General features: G+C 45.1%; 1 protein-coding gene across 5 annotated transcripts in view; it reads left to right on the top strand.

The window, feature by feature from the left end:
* Positions 1–24,643, top strand: part of PACC1 (proton activated chloride channel 1) — a 102,151-nt gene that overhangs the window by 19,623 nt on the left and 57,885 nt on the right. Inside the window, exons 2-10 of one of the 5 annotated variants that reach the window (XR_015050602.1) lie at positions 561–731; positions 1,222–1,339; positions 8,815–9,039; positions 9,167–9,321; positions 9,497–9,639; positions 10,799–10,940; positions 20,401–20,505; positions 21,120–21,185; positions 21,397–21,517. Coding sequence is in view for 4 of the 5 variants with exons in the window: in XM_085851560.1 (XP_085707686.1) it covers positions 687–731; positions 1,222–1,339; positions 8,815–9,039; positions 9,167–9,321; positions 9,497–9,639; positions 10,799–10,940; positions 20,401–20,505; positions 21,120–21,185 (999 nt within the window). In the remaining variant the exon portion in view is untranslated. Of the gene's footprint in view, positions 1–560; positions 732–1,221; positions 1,340–8,814; positions 9,040–9,166; positions 9,322–9,496; positions 9,640–10,798; positions 10,941–20,400; positions 20,506–21,119; positions 21,186–21,396; positions 21,518–24,643 lie in introns of those variants that run through there. The other 4 variants (XM_085851560.1, XM_085851559.1, XM_085851557.1 and 1 more) reach the window with 4 other exon arrangements.

Here is a 24,643-nt window from a genome sequence, read left to right as displayed (position 1 = left end):
ATTAGATACCTTCCCCTTCCTTGCAGTAACAAGTACATAAAGTGATAGATTGGATTAATGTGGTCAGCTAGTGAACTTTAATATCAGTGAGTCAGTGGGTCAGTAGTTAGTAGTCAGTAGTTAGTAGTCAGTAGTTAGTAGTTAGTAGTCAGTAGTTAGTAGTCAGTAGCCAGTAGTTAGTAGTTAGTAGTCAGTCGTTAGTAGTCAGTAGTTAGAAGTCAGTAGTTAGTAGTCAGTATGAGCTTTGTATATTAGATACCTTCCTCTTCCTTGCAGTAACAAGTACTTAAAGTGATACATTGGATTAATGTGATCTTGTTATAACACAGGCATGATAGGCCCAATGACCTCCTCCTGCGTTAAAGTTCCTTTCACAGCATTTCCTTGTTATTTCCTTGTAACAAGTGCTGCACTTAATGGTGTATTTTTCAGCGAAATTGTAATTTTCGCCTTTTTGCTTTTTTTTTTTTTAACGTGAAACCCCATTTTATCAGTAAATATTTTTGTATATATACATACTATATTTATATTATATATTTTTCTTCCTTCGCTCGATCCAGAAACAGTTGAATTCCTCGTTTGTCACGTCCCAAAATGGAACTGGTTATAAACGCTGAAAGCGCACAGCTGTGATCATGTGACGTCATTGTGCTCGCGCGGAAGCGTTTCCGTGACAACGGATTGTCATGGGGTGTCAGGCCGGTGGTGACTCGCTTATCCGAGAGCTGCTGGTGAGTTATTTGTTTAGATATAAATCCGAGAACCGTTTTAACCAAAATTACGAGATAAACTGTTTAGCGATAGTTATTACTGAAGAGAAGGCAATTCCAATAAGTTTTTTTTCTTTCTCCACTGAACCCGAAAAGAGATTTATTACTTCGTCGCTTTATTCAATATGTCGTGGAGGGTAAAATGAGAACGTGACATCGATTAGGGGAAACGAAAAGATAACTAAAGGAAGGTAGGGGAGTGTAGGTAGAGAAGGGAAACGTTTTTAAGGAGGCCATTAAGGGTTAGGGAAGGCAGGTGGGTTCAAACTTTCCGCCATGTTTGCATACGTAATAAATGGATGGTCCTCGTGAGCTGACGGCCATGACGGATCGAACGACCGTTTAATCTGCGTTCGTATTCCCTCAACACTTGTGAAGTGCTTTGTTTAGAGACTTGACGGGTTGTTTGGAGTCAGATACTAACGACGAAGTGTCTGTTGTTGTTGTGCAGCTTGACAATGAAGAGCAGGTGCATATACGTGGAGAATTATTCGAAGAAGATTCTGAACATCTGCTGGTGACCAACTGTGACCATTTTTCCAATAATGGAGGGACCGGGCCCATTTCAGGCAAGGACTATCGCAGTAGTCGATGATTAGTTTCAGTTTACCTACTGAGAGTGCTAGGTAGACATGCTGTCATTGTTGAAGGTTTTATGGTGTTAATGTTGTGGGCCGGGGGTCGGTGGCGAGCGAGCACGACCGCCAGACGGAGCAGTCGGGCCGTCTCCCACCGAACACCGGAATTAAAAGGTCGTCACCCCGGATAACTCTGGAGTCGACGGGTCACTTGAAGGACCGTGGTTGCCAATATTTCGACGGTGTGAGGTAGGGTCCACTTGTCTATTCCAATTTACCTAAGTACCCACGTCGTCTAGTTACTGGGGAAGCCACACCCTCGGCCGACTGTCCGAACCGAGTCGCATGTACCGACTCGGGTCCGGCGTAACTTAGTGGGAGTTGTACCAGAACGGCGCTGGTCCCAATGACACTTACGGCATGAACGGTCTTACTACTTCTCGAGCCTGCACCGTGCTGGGTCAATGGTAGAAACGACAGGCAACATTTAACAGATATTTATTTACAATAATAAGACAGTGCAGACTTAATCACGAATAAAATGCAATGTACAAAGAGCAATCAACACTTGTACAATTCTACTTAACAGACTGGCGCCACACACACACACACACACACACACACACACACACACACACACACACACACACACACACACACACACACACACACACACACACACACACACACACACACACACACACACACACACACACACACACACATACACACATACACACATACACATACACATAAACATACACATACACATACACATACACATACACATACACATACACATACACATACACATACACATACACATACACATACACATACACATACACATACACATACACATACACATACACATACACATATACACACACACCAACATAAAATGGACCCCGCCGGGTCTTTATTCGGTCCTCTAGCCGAGGAGGATAGTTCAGATGGGGGGACAGAGCCCGGCCGGGTACCTGTCCGCCTTGTGCGGTCACACCGACTCCAACCCACCATGGTGGGACTCAAACCCATGACCCGGAATCCACGAGCCCATGATCCTGGCTGCCACGAACGACGATCGAGCACCACGGTCCTGGCTGCTCGACCACCACCACCACCACGAGGAGCCTCGGAAAAGACCGCAGACCACGACCGCAGATGACGACGACAGACCAAAGGGTCAAGAGCAAAGACGACGACGACAACTCTACTCTCCTCTTTTTATGGCAGCTCACTACCTTTTCTTATCCTCCCCCACTCCCCCCTCGCGGGTCGAGGGAACCGCTCTGAGGTAACTCGCCTCCGGATTGGACAATCAGTGGTTGTCGGTTGTCCGGCGATCAGTGGCCTCCCCTTATTGGACGGGCCGAACACTCCATCTGGCTGGGGCGGAGTCGGCCCTGAGGTGATGAGCCTCCTGATTGGACAGGGGGAACCCCCTCCTTTCCTGGGTGGAGTCGGAGCTCTGAGGTGAGGAAACCTCCGCTCACGTCCGTGGTCGAACACACGTGGGCATTGGCGTCGATGGTGCGAAGTAGTGAAGGGAATTGATGTATAAAACTAACTAGAAAATAACTCGCAGCGCGCACATGAAATTCCCGTTAGACACGGGACGGGACCCTAACTATAAACACATACTTATCGAAATAACTGAACTGCGGGGACTGCTGACTGTCTGTGTGCAGGAGGCTTCCAAATCCGTAACATTAACACCATTAGTCCATGCCAGATTTTAACCGATTTGGTACCATGAGGGGGTAACCAGACGAAATTGTATTTGAAAAGCTTATTATCTTGAGTTTCCAGAACTGTTTTTTGGACAGCTGTAAGTGTTAGCTTTCTCGTCAGAAATGAGTGTCAACTTTGACAACCCATGGACAAGTTAATCACAATTATTTTCAAATTTGAAACTCCTCATGTTGCACATGTTGTTCTGTATTGAAAACATTCAACTTTGTATAAGCCTGGCATTGTAGCAGTTAGGGTGGCTGGCTTGGGATCCTCGGGTCCTGAGTTTGACCTCGTCGGCTGCTGAATTAACACCAGGTGGGGTTGACTCAGCCTATCATCCTTCCTAGGTCGGTGAAATGAGCACCATTGTACTGGTAGTAGGTGCACTGCATCAGCGGCATAGCCGCGTCCCTTACCAATTATGCGACCAGTGTCCTAATGGCTGCACACGAATGTGTATTCAACTTGATGGAGTCAACAGCAACAGTGAAAGATTAACAAATATTCACCTCATTAAATTAAATTACATATTCTCTGAAATAATGAGAAACATACTGTTATAGATTTCCGCCCGTCGGCGTGCGGGCGACCGCTTCTAGCTAATAGCGGCCGCGCTCGCCCACCGACGTAGCAATCTAGTCTCCGTAAAAAAAATCTAGTCTTTTTTACCTAATTAATCGCGCCGACAGACTACCGAGAGACTGCTTGGAAACGAGCCGCTTAAGCAGCTCGCTTCGTTTTGGGATAACCGAGCGGGGTATTATCGCGAAAGCCCCGTTGGATCCGATTCTTTATCGGCTATTAAAAACCAGCTATGTTCCGAACTTAATGATGGCAGTTCAATGAGGGAAAGGACGCAAAGAATGGGTTAACATTTACACAAGGACATTTATTACACACACGTAAGCAGTCATGCAGTCATGTATGCAACGAATGCACGTATGCAATTAATGCAATGGGGGTAAGGGACAGGACACTAGTAACAAAAAGAACTACAACCGTCTATTTATTATGTACACACATGCACTTAACAGTTCTACTTAAAGTCATGGCGCCACAACGTTCATGCGAAGAAAACCCCGGAAGGAAAATGGCAAGAACTGGGCCTCGTGAGCCTTTCATAGTTTACGGAGCTGTGAAGACCGAAAAAGCTCCGAGAGGCCGCGCTGGTTACCTGCCGCATTCGTGGCGACTCGCTGGGTGCTCCTCAGCATCCCGTCCACACGGCAGTTGGCGTGACCGCGGCCCAGGACTCGTCGTGCGGCCCGATCGATCGGGCCTAGTCGACAACGCCTCAGAGGAACGAACGGGCCTTTGCTCTTTCAGAGTTGATGCTCTCTTAAGAGCCCGTCCGTTCCTCAGCGTCATTTGGACTGTCCCGGGGCCCGATCACCTCGGACCGTTATGCCGCTGGTTGGCGACTCCTCTCCGGCCTCTCCCCAGTGACCCACAGTTCGGCACGGCACGGCATGCTGCGCTCCAGGCTCCCATCTCCTCCGCTCTCTCCAGATCCTCACCGACTGCAGACTCCGGACTCCAGGCTGACCCAGCAAACAACGCGACTCCACACAACTGCGTGCTTGGCGTCTCTGCGCGCCCTTATATTGGGTCCGTGAGGCGAGGTTTTGATCTCCGATCTCTCACCTCTGACCCCCTGCTGGCTCCGCCCCTTTCGATCTTTTGATCCGAATTGTCACGAAGCTCGGAGAGAGCGGACGTGGGTGAAATCATCGACCCTGGTGCCAACGAAGGAGTCCCCGCGTCTTGTGGCAGAGATGTTGTTCGTGGGGAATTCGCCATCGCTGGCACAAAGATGGCGGCGTTTGCCGAGATGAAGGTGAGGCGATGTTGTTCGTTGTTGAGATGTGGTTTAGGAGATGGCGAGATGTCGTTGTAGAGAAGGTGGTTGTCGTGAAGGCGGTTGTGGTGGTTGAGAGGCGGTTGGTCCAAAATAAAGATAGCAGAAGTAAAACGGCTAACTGAAGATTCACAGCCCTTTAAACATCGGTGGGGAAATCTATCTGAACACAGACTTATCGACATAACTGATCTAAGGACCTATATGGTGTCCTGTGAATTTCCACAACCATAAAAATACCTTGATTTGGCATCAATTGTTCAATAAGAGTCCTCATCATCTGCTTCATCATCAGAGACTGGATCTCTCTCAGCCACATTCATGATCACTAGCCGAAACCCCGTCACAGACGGATTCCGTTCCATGAGCCCAATATGACAACCAGTGGCGGCTCTTGTAAGAGCCGGATCCCAGTCGATGTACTCCATGGCCTTACCTAATGAGGCCTACAAAACGTCTTTGTACACGACATTTTTGGTGTGCACTAATCCTTGTGAAGAAGTCCCCTGATTTGTGCACGTGTCTACTTTGACATACAAACACCGTGTCAAAACTTCTCAGGTCACACTACCGAGAAAAACGTGACGCGACTGCTCGGAGGAGCACAAAATTGGTCCTTCAGTATTAATATATAGATACAATGTTTCTTGTTACTTTTTTGTGTCAAATTCACATTCTGAGGTCGTCAGCATGTGCAGAAGAGTGTTTTACATTTCAGATGCTATTTTCGAGGAGTGAAATTACACCTCTCAGTGGTGACGGTCTGTCGACGACAGACGTAATGACGTCAGCGAATGACCGATGTCATGACGTCCTTACGCCTCTCAGCGGTGACGTCACACGTCGCCATGTAAAACGAAAAGTGTTTATTCTGCTTCAGAGTTGAAAGTTGACTATTGCCACTATGTGCGATGTACTCTTACAGGTATGAAGTTTCTTTCAGTCCAGGTCACAGTACTGAGAAAAACGTGACGCGACCGCTTGGAGGAGCACAAAATTGGTCCTTCAGTATTAATATATAGATGTTTGTACAGTTCTGTAGCTTGCATTCCTCTGTGCATGGAAGTGCATTGGCCAGACAGTGACACTAACATTTGGGCAAATGGCAACTTTTTTCACATTTGCAGGATATCCATCCATCCATTGGGACCATACTCTGTGCAGAGCGTTGGTGCTGCCTGAGCAGTCTCCTTGGCAATTGGGCACAATCCTGGACAGGTCGCCCCTCCGACACAGGATACCAGTAAGCTGGTACTCATTTTGCCGACCTCGCAAGGATGACAAGCAGAGTCAACCCCACCTGGTATTAATTCAATAGCCGAGTGGAATTTGAAATCAGGATCCTCGGATCCCAAGCCCACCACCCTAACCATTAAGCCAAAACCAGGTATTACATTTGCAGGATATGAAGTCCAAAATGACCTCTGGTGCAGGGGTCCTATTATCCAGCACACAGTAAGCTGCCCGACAGATCCTGGAGTCCAACTGTTATTAAGTGGACTGGGCACATCAGGACAGGAGACAAAACTGTGTCGCCAAATACAATTCTGGCAGTTCACTTGTAACGTATGTTGATGTCGGCTACCCTTGCAAGGTGGAAGCTGGCCTGCTTCTACACCTCCTTTTTTGACTCTCCAAAGGTGGTATCATCGCTCCTTGACACGGCTGATGGTAGTGCGAGTAGCATACAATTTGCATGTAAATTTCTCGAGGGTTACAAAGATCTCCTTTGTCGTGCTCTGCCGTTCACCTTGTGCACTGAATGCTTCTTGAAAGGATGAATTTTACTGCATCAGCTTCAGGCCTTTATGTTTGACCTGTTCAGAGAACGAGCTAACCGAGTCACAACCTGTGAAGACATGAAAACCCAAAGTAAAAGTCCATGCATCATGGCCCAGAGCTGTGGCTAGCTTTCTTATGTTGATGCGTCTGCTTCTGTTTTTCTGGCAACATGCTACAGTTTCTTTGCTCTCTGCAGACCTGGATAAAATCACAAACTGGTCCAACTCATGGAACATGTCTTTCAATCCTGACAAATCTCACACTCTCGCTATGTCTCTCTGAAAGGACCGGTTCGAACCCCCCCCCCCCACCTCCCAAATCTACTTTCTCAACAATCCTCTTGAAGTCCTTTCATTCAAGCTTGTCTCACTATCTGCCATGATCTTTCCTGGGAAAGCTACATTTCCAACCTGGCCTCCAAAGCCAGTCGCCGACTGGGAATCCTCCGTCGTGCAAAGTTCTTCCTCGGCCCACCTGAGCTCCTGACTACATACAAACCTTTCTTCCGCAGCCTGATGGAGTACTGCTCTCCCCTTTGGGCTGGTGCTCCTGCCTCTCACCTTTCTCAGCTTCACGCTGTGGAAACCAAAGCATTTCGGATCATTGGTATCTCCCGCGATGAGGCTGAGTCTTTGGGCTTCTCACTCTCTCACCGCAGGCAGGTGAGTGGTCTTTCTGTCTTCTGCCGTCTCCTCTCCGGTCTTGCCCCCCCCCTGCTCTGTCTGCAATATGCCCCATATTTCCTCAGGGCGCTCAAGGTCTGTTAGCAACCCCCTTCTGGTAAAACTACCAAAATCACGAATCACTGCTCACCTTCACTCTTTCATTCCTCTTTTTCCCTACCTTTGGAATAAACTCCTACGCTCCCTTCAATCCCATTCTTCCCTCCAGGGAAGAATCGCCGTGTTCCTGTTTTTGCTTCCCCATGGATGCCAACTGATCGGAATTGTCCACGCTCTTAACCTTTAGAATGCTGAACGTCAAGCAAGGAAGCAGCACTTACCATTTTTAAGGTCTTTGTTATGACTGGCTGGGGTTTGAACCGCCGACCTTCCAGACTCGGAGCGGACACACCTACCCATTACACCACCGAGTCTGATTAAATTGGGATTTACAGCTATTTTATGCAGTGTGTAAGAATCATGGTAGAGCCCAAAAATATAATTCAAGGAAATAGCAAGTTAAGGTGGAACCTGATCCAAACCGTTGAGATTTTTTATCAACGTACGAACCTTGTTTCAACAGAAGACATTACCGTTTACATGGCATGTCTTTTAATTGTTCAAGCCAAGGACACGTGTCTCGTTCATTTAGAAACGCCGATGTACAATTTGGAACATTTTGCCCCACCTTATAGTCTCGGCACCATATCCATCGACGTCTTGAAATTGCATCTTAATAAGGTCTGGAGGAAGCATGCAGTCAACTTTCAATTATTCTGGTAACGATATTGTCGTGTTCACAACCAACCTGAATTTTAACATTTCATTTAAACTTGCAGTAGAATTTCGACGTTTCATAAATTTGATTGATCTTCAACAAGCATTGAGTGCCTTCTCAAATGACAAAAGGATTAAGTAGATCCAGTAAACTAAACATTCACAACAAGGACACTAGGAGACGATTGACAAGCCCCGCCACTCATCCACTTGTGTGATGTCATTGTCATTGTCATCGTCTCCGTGTTCCAATTTGATCGTCTGTCAGTAAGTGAACCTGCTGCCCTCCTTTTATTAAGCTTTTCAATGAGCCGAGATTTAGGGCTGGAAGGATGGCCTAGAGGTATGCACACTTGCCTCCAAGCTGTTTAGGCTGGTTTCAACTCCCAACATTTTCCCAACGAGGCGCCCTCGCTGAGTTTCGATTCCTAACAAGAAGTAGGACAACATTTTATTGTCACTGTTTGTTTTTTTTTTCTGCTGGGAATTGAACCTACATTGGGTAACTCAGGTTTAAGTATAAACACAAGCCTCAAGTTATCTCGCCAGTCAATTTGTACAGCAGAAACGGACAGAGAAGGGATTATCTCTTTGAAAGTGTATGGTACTTTCCCTTGAATAGCCAAACTGTGGCTCTTTGACCCAATCAGATGAACTACTGGATGCCCCACAAAACGCAGCACATTACTGGAAGAGCACCCTCGCCAAGGTTTGGCTGAAGAACGTGGCATCTTGTGGCCTTGTGATCGTGTTCCTGTTGCTTGCGGCCGTCGCTGCTTTTGTGGCATACCAGTCAATCTCGGACTTCCAGCGACAAGCCAAACACCCTGCAATGTCCGTCTCATTCAAGGAGGTGAAGAGCTTTGAAGCACCAGGTAAATAGGGAGTGTGCCAAGACTTGCACAATCGTAAACTTTGAGCAATGGGGATTATGTTGGGCAAAGCAATGTTCCAGTCGATCCCACCCTGTCAAACCCGTGTGTGCCTGCCGATACTCCACAGGAATCGTACTGTTCCCAGAGAGGGCTGAGCTTCTCTCCTGCAAACACTTTTATGGCACGCTTCCTCCACTGGACCACCCTGGAGAGCCTGGCCCCCTCGCCTGTGTCATTCAGGAGGTGTACTCTGAAGCCAATATGCATGACAACGTACCCTGGGTGTGAGGCAAACCTTGGGTCAGGGGTGGTCTCCAAGTAATTATGGATTATTTATTGTGAAAGTAAAATCACGCAAGTGGCTTTTGCAAATGAGTCACATGGGTCACATGACCTGTGTACAGGCAGAGTCACATGGGTCGGGGGGAGGTTCTGATTTGTGTTTTGTTTGTTTCAGAAGCGTGCACTCGTCATACGAGGTCCTGAGGCCGTTCTGCAACACGAATTGCTCTTCCTGCATTTTCGCCTGAACCAGTCACAGCAAGACTTTAGTGGAATTAATTACTTGCTTTTCTCCAGCTTTGATGACTTCACTCACAGGTACCGTTTGCTCCACCGGTCTGCTCAAGCGTTTTGCTTTTCTGAGAAATTTGAAAATGACTCGGTCACTTTGCACATGTCATTCGTTTGAATCTGAAATGGGAAATGATGTGAAGGTTTGGTAATGATGTGGCAGTACGATTCCTATGACAGTTGACAAATCTTGACCACATTAATAGTTTTGATACTTGCTCATGGCTTGTGGCGATAAAAGACCAAATTAATGTTGGAACTGGGTCCACTGTTTGACCTGTGTGTGTGTGTGTGTGTGTGTGTGTGTGTGTGTGTGTGTGTGTGTGTGTGTGTGTGTGTGTGTGTGTGTGTGTGTGTGTGTGTGTGTGTGTGTGTGTGTGTGTGTGTGTGCACGTATGCGTCTCAGTCAGTGAGTCCACTTGCAGACAAACTGATTTTGTGCTCCGACTTTTTAATACGTCACCCCAGTTGCCCTCGGGGCATGGTTTGACAAAGTTGTCCAATGTAACCATAACACTGTTACTTATGTCTACGTTTAACCACAAGTTGATTTTGTATCAGGAATGTGGATTATATCAAAGTTATCCATGCCCGTCCCTCATTGTGTGTTTGCCTGCACCACTCATGGTTTGTTGTATTCTGCAAGATCCATGGGCTCAACTAGCGTGCCCAACCGGCCTTGAGCATGGCTCGACACTTAATTTTTTTTTTCTCTAATTTAACCATAAGTTGATTTTGTACCTTGAATGTATATTATGTCTAAGTTGTAGATGATTAATTTATGTCATTTCTTCACCCTGTGTCTGTCTGTCTTTGTGTCTGAATGTTGTCAAGAGCCATACTTTTCTTATCTTTACCCTCTTTCAAAGAGGTTTGGCTGTCTGATGGGGATTTAACATATGAATTAATTACTTCCTTTTCTCCAGCTTCGCTGGTTCACATATGAATTAATTAATAGTGGTTAGTTAACTTTCACTATATAAAAAACATTACAGACGTGTTTTTCATGATGGATGTGGAAATTTATTTGGTGACTTCTTAATCTCGCATGTTCCCAACGGAACACGTAAATGTATTGTAATGGCGCTGTGTTAAAGTGAGTCTGCATTATCAGATTTACTGTAATTTATATGACTGAATAATGTATTTTATATCATGATTTACTATTTGTAGTGTCCTTTGACAGCAACAATGGTTCAGCATACTTGGAAAAACTCATGACCTCGCGAACGCTATGGAGTTTCTCGGGTGGATTCTGCACATGGGTGAAGCTGTCTCTGATTCGCACGCCAGCCGATGACTCCAGGCTGGACGAGTTTCATCAGGAGGTGATGGGAAATTATTACTTTATCTGGAATTGGAATTCCCGAAAAGGTATTGTCATCATGCACAGGTGGTGAAGAGCTTTGAGGCTCTTTGAATTGTCTTTGAAAAGGTATTGTCCGTCCGTCTCCTATTTCGACTTCTCCAGCCAAACCGCTGGGCTGCTCAGGCTGAAATCTGGCAACAAGGTTTCACTCCTGACTGGTAACGGGGATTGCAAAGCTCATTCCAGTCACGTGACTTTAAGCATGTCAAAATGTCGGACTTGGTAAATTGTGAATTCCTTCAAAAATCTTCTTATCCTGACCCACCAGTCAGAATGTTACCAAATTTGGGTTGCAACATTACTACAGGGTCACGATGTTAAATTGCTTTGGTTATGCCGATCAAGTGACCGAAAGTGTGCCAAAATGGCAGACATAATAAATTATTGGGAAAATTCGTAAATTCATTCATGAATTTTCTTCTCCAGACCCACCAGTCAGAATGCTACCAAATTTGGGTTACAACGTGATGGGAGAGCCCAGATAAGCGACAGGTCCAGTGGTCCTTTTTTTGATTGATACTCTGAACTACAATTCAAGTATTTTGGACTCTAGTGGAAAAGAGTGTGTGTGTGTGTGTGTGTGTGTGTGTGTGTGTGTGTGTGTGTGTGACATGTATGTATATATATATATATATATATATATATATATATATATATATATATATATATATATATATATATATATATATATATATATATATATATATATATATATATATAGTTGTGGAATTGACTCTCAGGGTTAACATTGTGTAGTATCGTTTAGTTTTCACACGGGGCCAATGGTGAATGAGAGGAGAGGAGCACGTCATGTCATGGGTGACAGAGGCCTGGTGCGAAAAAGGCGGGTGCATTGAGTGGAAGCAGAGGACAAGCCCAGACTCAGCCTCAGAAGGAATTTATAATGAGCTCGGGCTGCCATGCCAGAGCCACACCTCACATAGCCAGAATCACTCTCTCTCTTCTCTCAAACCAGAGCACGCAGGTCACAGTGGCCCATTCCCTGCTAAGCAGCCGGGACCTGTGAGTTTCATCATCCACTGGTGTCCCGCCAGGCATCACCCAGTATTTTTTGTCTCGTGAATCCCTCTGTCTCTCTGTCATGGTGTGGATAACTGGGCCCGATAAGGCAAATTTATTTAAGGATCTTCCATTCATCGTTGGTTCATGGGGTTTTATTGTTGATTCAGTGTGATTGCTTCTTTTGTATTTCCTTCCCCGGTGCACCATTATTGCTACAATTAAATGTACCTAGTGTTTGGGTAAATTTGAACCGTGGTGATCGCCATTGCAATTAGGTGAGTCCGTTGAGGATTCATTGGGAGCAGCAATGAACCCTGTGCACCTTGACCATACCGGTGCCTTATCGGCTCGCTCGGCCGTTAATTAGAGATGAAGCGTGCAGCACCAATTAGTGTAACACCAGCTGATTGAGGTCCCATCATTACGGTATCGTGACAATGGACAAGTGATCCGGCTCAAAGTCTTCGGCTCAGCTGGCCATTACGGATGTTGTTGATGCGGCCCACCGGGATTCGCACCAGGCAACTGGGACGACCCATGTGGCTATAGCAATATACATATACACATACATGTATATTGTTATGTTCATGTTTTAGTGAGGGTCAGACATGAGAATTAAGATATAGACCTCATCTGTGTTCACGTCACGTAAGGCCTTAGTTATTTTATAACTTGGTTTACGGATCCGCTGACGTATATTTTCCGAAATGAAATATAAATATAAAACACATTTTTAGCCTTTTATATTTATACATTTTCCGCCGAAGGTGCAAAAGTTTCAAAACCCGAAATGTAAACGTCGGCATTTATTTTCAAAATATAATTTCGTGCGCGCGCGCCAAAATGCGAGTCACCTTTAACCAAACTGTGCAGTAGAACTGTGCAGTTGTCTTCGGTCATGGCGTCTGAGCAGTGGCCAGCGTGGTTCAGATTGACTGTGGTTTCTGGGGCGAAAGTGATTGTTAAGAAGTATGTCAGCGGTATAAATTTGAGTGACTGTATTGGTGATTTAATCACACAACATCTTGACGACGAATATTCTGGCCGAACGATTGCATCAATTCAGTACAGCAGCAGGGATGATTCGCAGGCTACTCTCGATCGTGCCGATTTTGTTTCCATCGAAAGTTGGACACCGCTGTTTGTATTGAAAGATTTTGGTGCCAAGTACGTCAAAGTTTCCCTGTGAGATGCTGATATTCAGCCTTTGATGTGCTTATGGGGATGGGGAGACGGTACGATCAGATGCCCACTGAAAAGTAAGAGCTGGTAATATGGCTCTGATTGACCGTTTTGAGCGTGTTGACTCCGAGTAGATACCTTTTTTTTTAATCATATCCAGCACTATGCACTGGTGTGAACGCACACATCTACAACTTGGACAGTAATTTTCTTAGCATTGTTTCCATTTGTTTGATGATCCAACAGGTTTCTATAAGAAAAACATGCCAGACTATATTGTAAAAACAGGTTTTAATCCTTCTTTATTGTTTTTCACATCGGATGATACAGTGAACATGGGCATCCTGCATTTGAATGATCTTCCATCTTCAATGTTTTCTTCGATCCTTCTGGTCTGGGATTTATATTTATTTCCTCCCCACCTACCCTTGTCTTTTCCATGGAGGATCTGAAAAAAATCATAAAAATATATAATTTCCAAAAATTGAAATTATATTTATATTTATATTTCGACCTACCGACCCTACATTTTAGCTGAATAACTGCGTAAACCAAGTTATAAAATAACTAAGGCCTAATCTATATATATATATATATATATATATATATATTTTCTTTACCTGCAACTCAGGATTGTGCACCACTGGCGGAGGTGAATGGGTAGGTTGTCAATCCCAAGCCAGACAGAACGAGCCGACAGCAATGGCGAGCAGGAACGACACACACCAGGAACGATGACGACTCTCCACCGCCCCGCGACACGTCTTTTTATAGATACGGTGGTGCGGGGCGGGGGCGACGACCCGAAGCGGTGTCACCCGAATCGGGCGCTCTGGTTGGGCCCCGGCCAGCACACGGGCCGGCCGCAATGACCGGAAGCGGCTCCACTCCACTCCACTTCCGGCAAGATGGTTCCAAGCTACGGAATCGTCTTGCTCCGAACCCCGTGGTATGACTCGCCTTGCACTGAACTCCGTGATATGAATCGCCTTTACACCGAACCCCGTGCCGTGCCCCGGCGACCCGTGGTCGACGCTGGTCAATGTGCCTGCTCCGTGGTGTGCCACGTGGCCCGAGCGATCTGGCCGCACAGCATGCCTCTGCCTCGTAGCAACTGCATTGAGGCGGAGGTGCAGGAGGATGTCTACCGTCCGGGGGAGACATTTGTGGCTGTCGTGGTGAGTGAAGACCGACGGTAAGACGTTATTGTAACCCCATGCGCAGACCCGACCAAAGATGTGTGTTATTCGTGCCCCGTTCTGTACGATGATAAAGTATCACAGGCTGCGCAAGAGTCCGCCATTGTACATGTGGTCAGCGTGTGGGTCCGCCCGCCATCGAGCATGCCCTGTACAGTGCGCGCGGGTCCTCCATTGTACACGTCAGTGCACAGGTCCACCCGCCATCGTGCATCGTGTTCGCGGTTATCAGAGGCGGTGGGATGCATGGTGTCAGCCCTGATCTGTGTCAGGGAATTGAGGGAAAGGATTAGATATAATTATGAGATGGAGATTTGGAAATGGGTTGGAAAGGGCACGGCCGCGTGCGCTTTGCAAGTTGCCACCATTTAGGGTGCCGTTTCTTCCATCTCCTCGGTACGTGTTTGGAAATTATCGCTGCACGTGCATTTAACAGGCTGTGATTTCTGCAGAGGGGTGTCCGGCGTAATGTCTGCTTGGCCCTTGCTGAGGACCAATCTCACAGCGAAGGGTGCACGTGGCTGGGATTTACCTCAGGAATAAGAGTAGAAGAGTAGAAAAAAAGAATAGGAATGAGTGCAGAGATTTAATCAGACCTAGCTATGAAGAACGGACTGTCCCGTTGTCCCGCTAGACAAAAGGGAAGGGTCTGTCTGAACGTATATTAATGGAATAACTGTCTAGGGACCGCTGTATGTTTGCTATTGCTTTGGAGGGATGCGGTTCCTGGAACCGCAACAATATATAAATATATATATATATATATATATATATATATATATATATATATATATATATATATATATATATATATATATATATATATATATATATATATACCGTATTTTCACGACTATAAGGCGCATATAAACGTCTTAGATTTTTGTCAAAATGTGCGACGCGCCCTATAGTGCAGTGCGCCCTTTGTGTGTCGTCATTGTAAGGCGGACGTATTTGTGAACATTAGAACTGGGGGTAAATGTGGGCGTGGCTTATGTATAAAAGAACAGGTATGTGCGGTATGCAGAACATTGCTGTTTTAACAACCCCGAAAATGGCAAAGAGATGCGTGCTCATCTCACCGACGACGTGAAAATACAAGTGAAGCAGATGAACGCTACGCTTGCTGTGATTCCGGGAGGCTTGACAAAGGAACTCCAACCGCTGGACATCGGCGTGAACCGGCCGTTCAAAGTGAGGCTGCGAGCGGCGTGGGAGCGGTGGATGACCGAAGGAGAGCACAGCTTCACAAAGGGTGGAAGGCAGTGCCGGGCGAGTTACGCCACAGTTTGCCACTGGATTGTTGATGCCTGGGCTAACGTGTCTGCTGGCACTGTTGTCCGAGCTTTCGCTAAAGCCGGCATCATTTCGGAGGAGCCGCACGGTGCAGAAAGTGACTCTGACGGCGAGGAAGGTGGACCTGCTAGGTTGGGTTTAGCGCAGTTCGATTCCGAAACAGAGGATGAGGATTTCGATGGATTTGATTAAAGACTATTACCGGTATTTGATTGTTTTAGTATTTTTGTAACTAATACTTTAATAAAGCACAACCAAACTCAATTTTGCTCCCGATCTATTTTTAAATACGCACACTTGTGTGCTTGTGTGAGTGTGTTGTTGTACGGCGGACGTACGTAGTAGAGGATATTCATATAAAACCCGCGCCCTATCGTGAGGAGCGCCTTATGTGTGTGTCAAATACAGGAACGGCACACACAACTGAGACTGCGCCTTTTGGCACGGTGCGCCTTTTGGTCGTGAAAATACGGTATACATACATATATATATATATACATACATACATATATATATACATATATATATATATACATATATATATATATATATATATATATATATATATATATATATATATTAGTAGACTAGGCGTAAGTCGTCACCATCGGGACCGAGAAAAAAGTGACGACTTACGCGTATGCGAACATTCATGATGACTGTGGGGTGAAGGATGAAGTCGCGCGTGGCCTGGACACGTATGTGTGACAGCCGGCTATTGTACCAAAAGGAAAACACAATCCTCGGGGCATAGGTGGGGGTTCATTGGTGAATTGGAAAGTGATCAAGCAAAGATGGAATTCATGAATCAGTTTATCAAAAGTAAAGATAATGAACAACTAAGACAACAACTTCGCCTGCTTATCACCATGCTGGGATTGACCAACGAACCCCAGAGACTTTTCTGGCAGCATCTGCCAGAAAAGCCCAGTCTCATCGGCATTGTACACGTCCCGAGGCTGATACCTTTCCAAGATGTCTTTCAATTTGCCATCCTTCCAGTCGTGCACCACTGCCGAATCCACGCTGCCTGATTCGCCGCACTTCTTGACCTTGCCGATTCCCCACCTCACTTTGAATCTGTCTATCCAGTGCATCGGCAAGGTCTCGGCATCATCATGCCCGAGGTCCGCAGCGAATTTACGTGCCTTCAGCAGCAATTTTTCACCGTCCAACCGAATATTTGGCTGAGCCAACATTTGCCGAAACCAGATGATGAGCGCGTCATCGACATCTTCAAAGGACACACATTTCACGCGTTTCACACTTACCACCGGCCTCGCGATCTTCTCCACTTGTCCAAATATCTTGCCCTTATTCTTCAAGATATCGTTCAATGTCTGTCGTTTGATGTCTAACTTCTCAGCTATGGCTGTTTTCTTTATCAGTGGGTTTGCCTCGCAAAACTGGATAATGTCGTATTTTTCTTGGTAGGTTTTAGTTGTAAGCTTACGCTTAGTCGCCATTGTCCTGCCTGCAGTGCGATCAATGTGTGTACGCAGTTATAAATTGCCTATCACTGGCGGTGTAAACCAATGAGCGAGCATCACGATTCCATGAAATCGGGCTTCTCACGAGGCAGCAGTTCCGTGTGACGAGTTAGGAGTGGTAATTTACTTGAGTTTCCATTACGTGGGAACAGACGAAGTGACGACTTAGAGATGACGACTTACAGAGGGATGACCCTTTATTCATAGGGACTTAACATGAGATAAATTCGGGACTTTTTGACGCTGCCGACTTAGGCGAGTGACGAGTTACACGCTGCCGACTTGCGCCTAGTCTACTGTATATATATATATATATATATATATATATATATATATATATATATATATATATATATATATATATATATATGACCTCAGTTCCATAACTATATATATATATATATATTGTTATGGAACTGAGGTCCGGGACTACCATGTGGGGGCTTCCCAGGCTTATCTTCCTGATTCCCAGCCCTGAGACCGCCAACCACAGATAACGCTGCAGATCTTATACAGCCATAGCCGCTTGACTTGGACTACCCGCTGAGCAGGTTTATGCTTTGAGGTTTCCACGATACCTTTCTGGTGGTATGGCAACCTAACTCGAGGCCACGCTCTCGGTGCAGTGCCTGGTGGTCTTCTGCCGAACGGAACAGATAGGTGCAGCACCGGCTAATCACGTGAGCCAATTGGTGGTATAAAAAAACTCCCAGGCTAACCATAAGTGCAGACTGCTGGACCAATGAAAGAACAATTCATAAGAGGGGGTTTACTTTGTAAGAACGACACGAGTGGGGAGCATATGTACACTTCATTGGGAAACACATTCAAGAAACAAGCAAGTAATTGATAAAAAGAAAAGCGACAAAGAGCAGAGTTACTACGATGTATCTAGTTTATACCACTTATTTGAAAATACAAGGCATCATCAGCTTCACACGCAGAAGGGTAGATCGGGAGAAAGAAAACGGAAAGGTTGAGGCATTAGTCGACTTCTGTGCTCACCCGGCGTGGGCTGGTGAGCTTTCCTGCATTGGGGAAAGGCAAGGGAGAAGGGACTGAGATAGAGGGGTGTCGCTGTGCGGCCTGGTTATTGGTCCAGTTCGTCCCTTGGAGCTCCGCTGCATCTTGTGTTGCTCCACTTCAGTTCACTTCAAATCCACCACCAGAAAGTCCATCCGAAATCCCTTTTCGCCCCAGAGCGCTCGCTATTTTATTCGCTCTGAGTGGGGTGGAGCTTATTGTCCTTGACAGGCGTAACCATGCAACACAGCAACCAATCTCCGTCCCTCGTGTTTTGAGCGCACCATGCCCATTGGCCCAGATTTCACCCGAGTCCTGACGCCACCCTCTCCACGAACCCGTCAGTCCAGAAATGGCCTCATTCATCCTCGAGACGAGCCATGAGGGTGACCTTCCAACTTAACATGGGGGCAGCATGCATCGCTCCCCGCTGATGGCGCAAGCGTTTGGGAGGGTTGCGGATGGTTCTCTGGGCAACGCGATGGTTGCCGCCAACAGGGAGGAATGATAGAAATGTTAGCACAAACCTATGCTAAACAGCAGCGAGCTTGGTTGATTGTGGCGATCCGAACAGGTGCAAAGCAGCACCCCGAGCAGGCGTGATAGTGGTTGCTATCGTCAATCACAGGTGAGTGGTTGAGATGGTGGTTGGAGCGGTGTTGTAGTTGAAGAGTGCTTCAAATGGTGCTGTGGTGTAAGAGCGATGGTTGAGGCTGAATTGATGGTGTGTGTGAGCAAAGCGAGATGATGGTTGTTACCCTTGCCAGAGGATTCTGAGAGGGTATTGCATTTGGGTCCGTTTGTCTGTTTGTCTGTCTGTCCGCACAGAAGTTTCATGTTTTTTCTCCGCAACTGCTTGTCGGATTGAGATGAAATTTTCACCATTGTTGCAACTACTCATGCAGAACGTTTCATTGATAATTATGACATCATAGGTCATGTGGTGTGGCAGCCTTATTGGAAAAACAGAAAAACTTTGGACCTCTGTATCTCTGAAACCACACCAAGGAAAAAATTGAAATTTGGCATATAGAAAGCACTCCTCATGGGGAATGAGTGTGGTGTTTTTATGACATCAGTGCTTGCCTTCGTTATGACATCATAATTACATATGTAGAACGTTGCATCCGATCAGAATAAAAAATTTTGAGGGTCATCTGGGGATAAAATGGTCCACACATTTTTTTTTCATGTCATCGGTCATGTGTTTCGACAGCCATATTGTTTTTTGGGGGGGTTTTTTTTTTAAAACGTTAAAAAATCTTTTTCTCTGAAATGGCTGAAAAGATTGAGGCAAAACTTTGCACATGTGACCGCCTGTCCATGAGGAACAAAAGCCACACATATGACATCATAAACCACATGGTTTGGCAGCCATATTGGATTTACCTGAAAACCTATATAAATACGCCACTCAAAAGAAGTCCTGGCGAGGGTTTGCAATCTCCGATTGCTCTTTTTCTTGGTTTTGTGATGTGGAGGTAATTGTAGTCTTGTGGTGGTTGAAGCAGCGTGGTTGAATAATTGTGAATCTGATGAGCGAGCATTCGAATGTGAGCCTTGTATAATGCTTTATAAAGTGAATCGGCAATGAAAGTTCATGTATGATTTCATCAGTGCTGTTGTAATTATCTATTTTGCAGCAAGGTTGCGGTGATGGTTGAACGTAGTATGTCGGCTGAGTTCTGGCTCGCGATTTGCATGGGTTTTTGGCGGCAATGTGCTTATGAGCTTGCGTGCACGGTGTCTTCCTTCTTAGTAGTCATGGTCCGCGCCCTTGATTATAGTTTAAATTCAAATAGAAAAATGGGGAGAATGTGGGGGAAAAACCTACCTAACCCGACAACACATATCCCCTTTGTAACCCACCAGACAAAAGGAAAGGACTGTCTAGAACATTTAATGAGAAGTAATCTACCTCGGGAACTGCTATATGGTGGTTGCCATAACAGGGTGGGGAAATTCGCAGAACCACAACATATATATATATATATATATATATATATATATATATATATATATATATATATATATATATATATATATATATATATATATATATACTTTTTATTCAGTTTTGGATATTTTTCAGCAGCACTTGCTTTTCATCTGTAAGCAGTTTGCATGCCCATCGCCTGTTGCCTTGGGGATGTTATGAGTCGAACACGAAGTGTGGTTAAGATGTATTGAACCCTTCTCTTGACAGACCAATCAAGAGAAGTACAACCAACGGCGAGAGGCAGATCAGCTGACAGAACTGTTCTTCGTTGTATTCGAGTGGAAAGATCCGTTCATCCAGGAAGTGCATCATGTGAGAGTTTTGGCCTGTGTAATGTCAAATGGTTTCACCACTTTGTGACTGGACCAAGGCAATAACACATGATATCAACTGACTCTACTGAAAAGGCTAATAATCCACTATCCTGGCAGAATGGACAGCCAAATGTAGACCTGAGATTTTCAAAGGGAATATATCAGCAATAACATTTCAAACTAAAAGGGCACTCGGTAGAGCACATACCTCTGCCACGCAATGTCTGATCCACGAGAACATATCGGGCCCAATACATTTTTGAAATATCATGCTATATATCGTTTTTGGCCCAATCTCTCAATGGTGAAGAATCACTTTAAAAATTCTCATCGTTGGATCCGGATCTTCACCAAAACGCTCATCAGTTCGTCCTTGTCACACACCCAAACTGCCCACAAAATTTCATCCGGATCTGTCCACAACGTTTTGAGATATCCTGCACACACACAGACAGACAGATAAACAGACAGACAGAGGTGAAAATATAACCTCCTTCCACCTTCGGTGGCAGAGGTAATTATTGCATAGTTCACTTGTAGGTTACTGTTGACCCTTATTTGAATTGGTTTGTACAGTTCTTGAAGGATGCGTGTTGTATGGGGCCTTCACAGGTGGTGACGGCCAGCCCTTGGAATGTTGCTGCGGTGCTCTGTGGAGTCTTCCTAGCTCTGTTCAAGGTATTGTCTCAAATCATACAACCCTGTTAAATTTTGTATGTGCTGCACTTGTTCTTTGATGAGTGGTGTGGAGTACAAGCTCTCCATTGAAATGTTGATACCTGAAATATTGAGTAGTGAAACAAGCTGTCATGGCTTGAAAGTGAGTATGCTTTCTGCTGACCTCACCTGCCACCTACACATCATGTCTGACTTATTATGTTTCACCAAGAGGCAAATGACATGATGAGGAAAAAGGAAATTTAAGAAAAGGAAGAGGAAGAGGGAGTTGGAGAGGAAGAGAAGAAGAAAAGTGACAGGCATGAATGGAGGGAAACTTATCAGGAATACAGGTGGGGAAGATAAGTCATAAGTTGACATTTTTCATTAATAAATGGAAAATACAGTGACAGGATAGTTCAGAGATGGCATACTCACGCTTTAGCTATCTAGTTTGGGTTTGATTTCTGACCTGAGTACAAACCATCACTGTTGCTTCGCAGAGGAGAGTGTTTCATTGATGAGTACACCATTGGTCGAATGTGACATTAAGCCGAGCTCTCATCTCCCAGCATTTGCTGATGGTAGACGTTAAAACTCCCATTATCTAGCTTTTTAACAGAGACTAGGCCGTTGTGTGCTGGCACCATAGCCAAGTTCCAATTTCCTGCCCCAACTACTCCCCCTGGGAAGACTATGACAAACCACCCAGTGTATTGTTATCTAAACCATCGGAGGTGGCTGGAGGTTATGTTTTCACCCCTGTCTGTCTGTTTGTCTGTGAGCGGGATAGCTCTAAAAGTTATGGACGGATTGGAACTAATTTGGGTGTGTAACAAGGACGAATCTATTCGATTTTTCTGAAGATCCGGATCCGAGAATTTTAGCGATTCTTCACCATTGAGAGATGTGGTGAAAAGCGATTATATAGCACGATATCTCAAAAGGTTGTGGACGGTTTATGACAAAACTTCTGGTATGAATTGGGTCGGTGATAAGAACAAGCTGATTCGATTTTGGTTCTGGTCTGGATCCAGATCCGGCGCATCAGTGGGATATAAAACGTAAACCGTTCAGCCTGGTGGAGGTATGCACTCTACTGAGTGCCGTTCTCGTTTACCATGGCACTGCCTTGGCAGCGCAAAGACCCTCACGAGGTATGGACTCGAATAGAAACAAGGGGCAAGCAAATTTCAAACTGAGAATTCCTACATCTGAACCTTATCACATTTTTCACTTTGCATCCTTCCATGAAAAGAATGTACTGTTAAGGAGCAAATGCAACTTCAATGGATTTTTCAGTAATTTCTGAAGAGCTCGTCATGACTTGCCTTTGTGGTTTCCTGATTGTGAAAAGTATTTGATGCAAATGTTTTCTCGCCAATCGTGGATTGGATTGGCAGTAACGATTAATTATTAATAGTCATTTATATCACAATTTTCACATGGAGATGTTTCAAGGTGCTTTACAGGAAAACATCCAGTGGGGGGATGACAATAAAAGACATAAGCAAATTAAGAGAATCAGCGGCAGTTGATTGGCATGCAAGCAAATGTAGCTTCCATAAACTTGTACTACAATTGTGATGACAGAAAGTAAATAATCAGTTTGTGAAGAGCAAGCAGAAAGGGAATAAACGACAGTAAGGAAGAAAAGAGGAATTGAAAGGAAAGCTCAGCTGGAGATGGCAAGAGATGACTATTACAGTTCCCCCAATTGCGAGGAGCATGAGATAGGAATGTTGAGCCTTATTGTGCAAAGAAAAAGGCTTTGGTGGACATCCTCTGGGCTTGATTAATCCCACACACAAAGCTGACTGCGATGGCCACAACATGCTTGTGCCATTGGATAGGCGTAGGGTGAGACCTCAAAGTGGCAGCATTGTACCTAGAGCTGAGCGATAGGGACTGAGGAAGGTCACATGAAAGAACACTGCCTGGAATCGCTGCAAAGTCAAGAATGTCACCAGACCCATCACTGGGAAGAACTCGTGACGCTGGTTTGTTTGGAACGCAGTTTCCGCAGGATAACCATTTGATCGATGAGCCATGGCGCAACGTTTTAAACCGGTCCTGCTCCAAGTGAAGGAGACCTTCATGGGCACCCCGGTTCGTGCAGAAAGAACATTTTTAGAGGACTTTTGCTTTGATTTATAGGGACACCATGTGTCTCGGGTTAGGATTTGATGATGGAGACGATGACATGCATTGGGGTGGGACGAGATTTACAGGGATACTGTGTCAAGATTGGATTCCATTTTAAGGTTCTCCAAAGGAAAGACATGATCGACTTCACATAAATGACTGAAACATTTGCGAAAGGTGCACTTGCTGCTCCATGGTTAATTTTTTTTTTCATCCAAAGATGTAAAAGGAAAAAAATGAAATAAATAAATTTATAATGATCAGATCTTGGAATTTTCAGTTTTTCAAATTTTAACTTAGTTTCCTGTTTGGTCTGTTTTCCAGTCATTGTATCCATATTTTTTGGTTCACGAAAAAAATAAGTGACCACTATATTCGTTATTGTTGTCTGTCTGTCTGTCTGTCTGTCTGTCTGTCTGTCTGTCTGTCTGTCTGTCTGTCCCGAGCATAGCTCCGTGGGTTTTGATCCGATCCTGACAAAATTTTGGTGGGAGGTTTATATCATGATCTAGTTGTTTTTTCTGAAAATGGGCGTGGTGCGTCCATTATGGGCGGAGCCACGCCCAAAAAACACGTGTTTTTAGGGGGTAGCCTATTTCAATTTGCATCTTCTCCTCAGGGGTTTGTCGAATCTGACGGGTTTCGGTATTTGGTTAGCCCAATGGCACCTGCATAGCCCCACGGAGCTCGTTTTTTTTTATTTTTATTTTTTTATTTTTTTTCATTTTCGTCCCAAGGTCAAGGCCACAAGGTCACGAACTTAGAAAATTGCAAATTGAGTTTTTAGGGGGTAGCCGATTTCAATTTGCATCTTCTCCTAGGGGGTTTGTCGAATCTGGCAGGGGTTTCGGTATTTGGTTAGCCCAATGGCAACTGCATAGCCCCACGGAGCTCAATTTTTCATTTTCGTCCCAAGGTCAAGGTCACAAGGTCACAAACTTAGAAAATTGTGATTTTGACATAAAAATCCATTTTCTCCGAGGGGTTTGTCGAATCTGGCAGTGGTTTCGGTATTTGGTTAGCCCAATGGCACCTGCATAGCCCCACGGAGCTCGTTTTTTTTTTTTTTTCTTTTTTTTTTCCATTTTCGTCCCAAGGTCAAGGTCACAAGGTCACAAACTTAGAAAATTGTGATTTTGACATAAAAATCCATCTTCTCCGAGGGGTTTGTCGAATCTGGCAGGGGTTTCGGTAATTGGTTAGCCCAATGGCACCTGCATAGCCCCACGGAGCTCGATTTTTCATTTTCGTCACAAGGTCACGAACTTAGAAAATTTCGAATTTTGACATAAAAATCATACGACTGCCCAAACTTTGAGAGCTAGGATGACAAT

The sequence above is a fragment of the Eptatretus burgeri genome, chromosome 13, assembly GCF_056783735.1.
Source record: "Eptatretus burgeri isolate ZD-2024b chromosome 13, Ebu_testis_v1, whole genome shotgun sequence".
NCBI lineage: Eukaryota > Metazoa > Chordata > Myxini > Myxiniformes > Myxinidae > Eptatretus > Eptatretus burgeri.
This window is presented reverse-complemented; position numbering and strand designations above follow the sequence as displayed.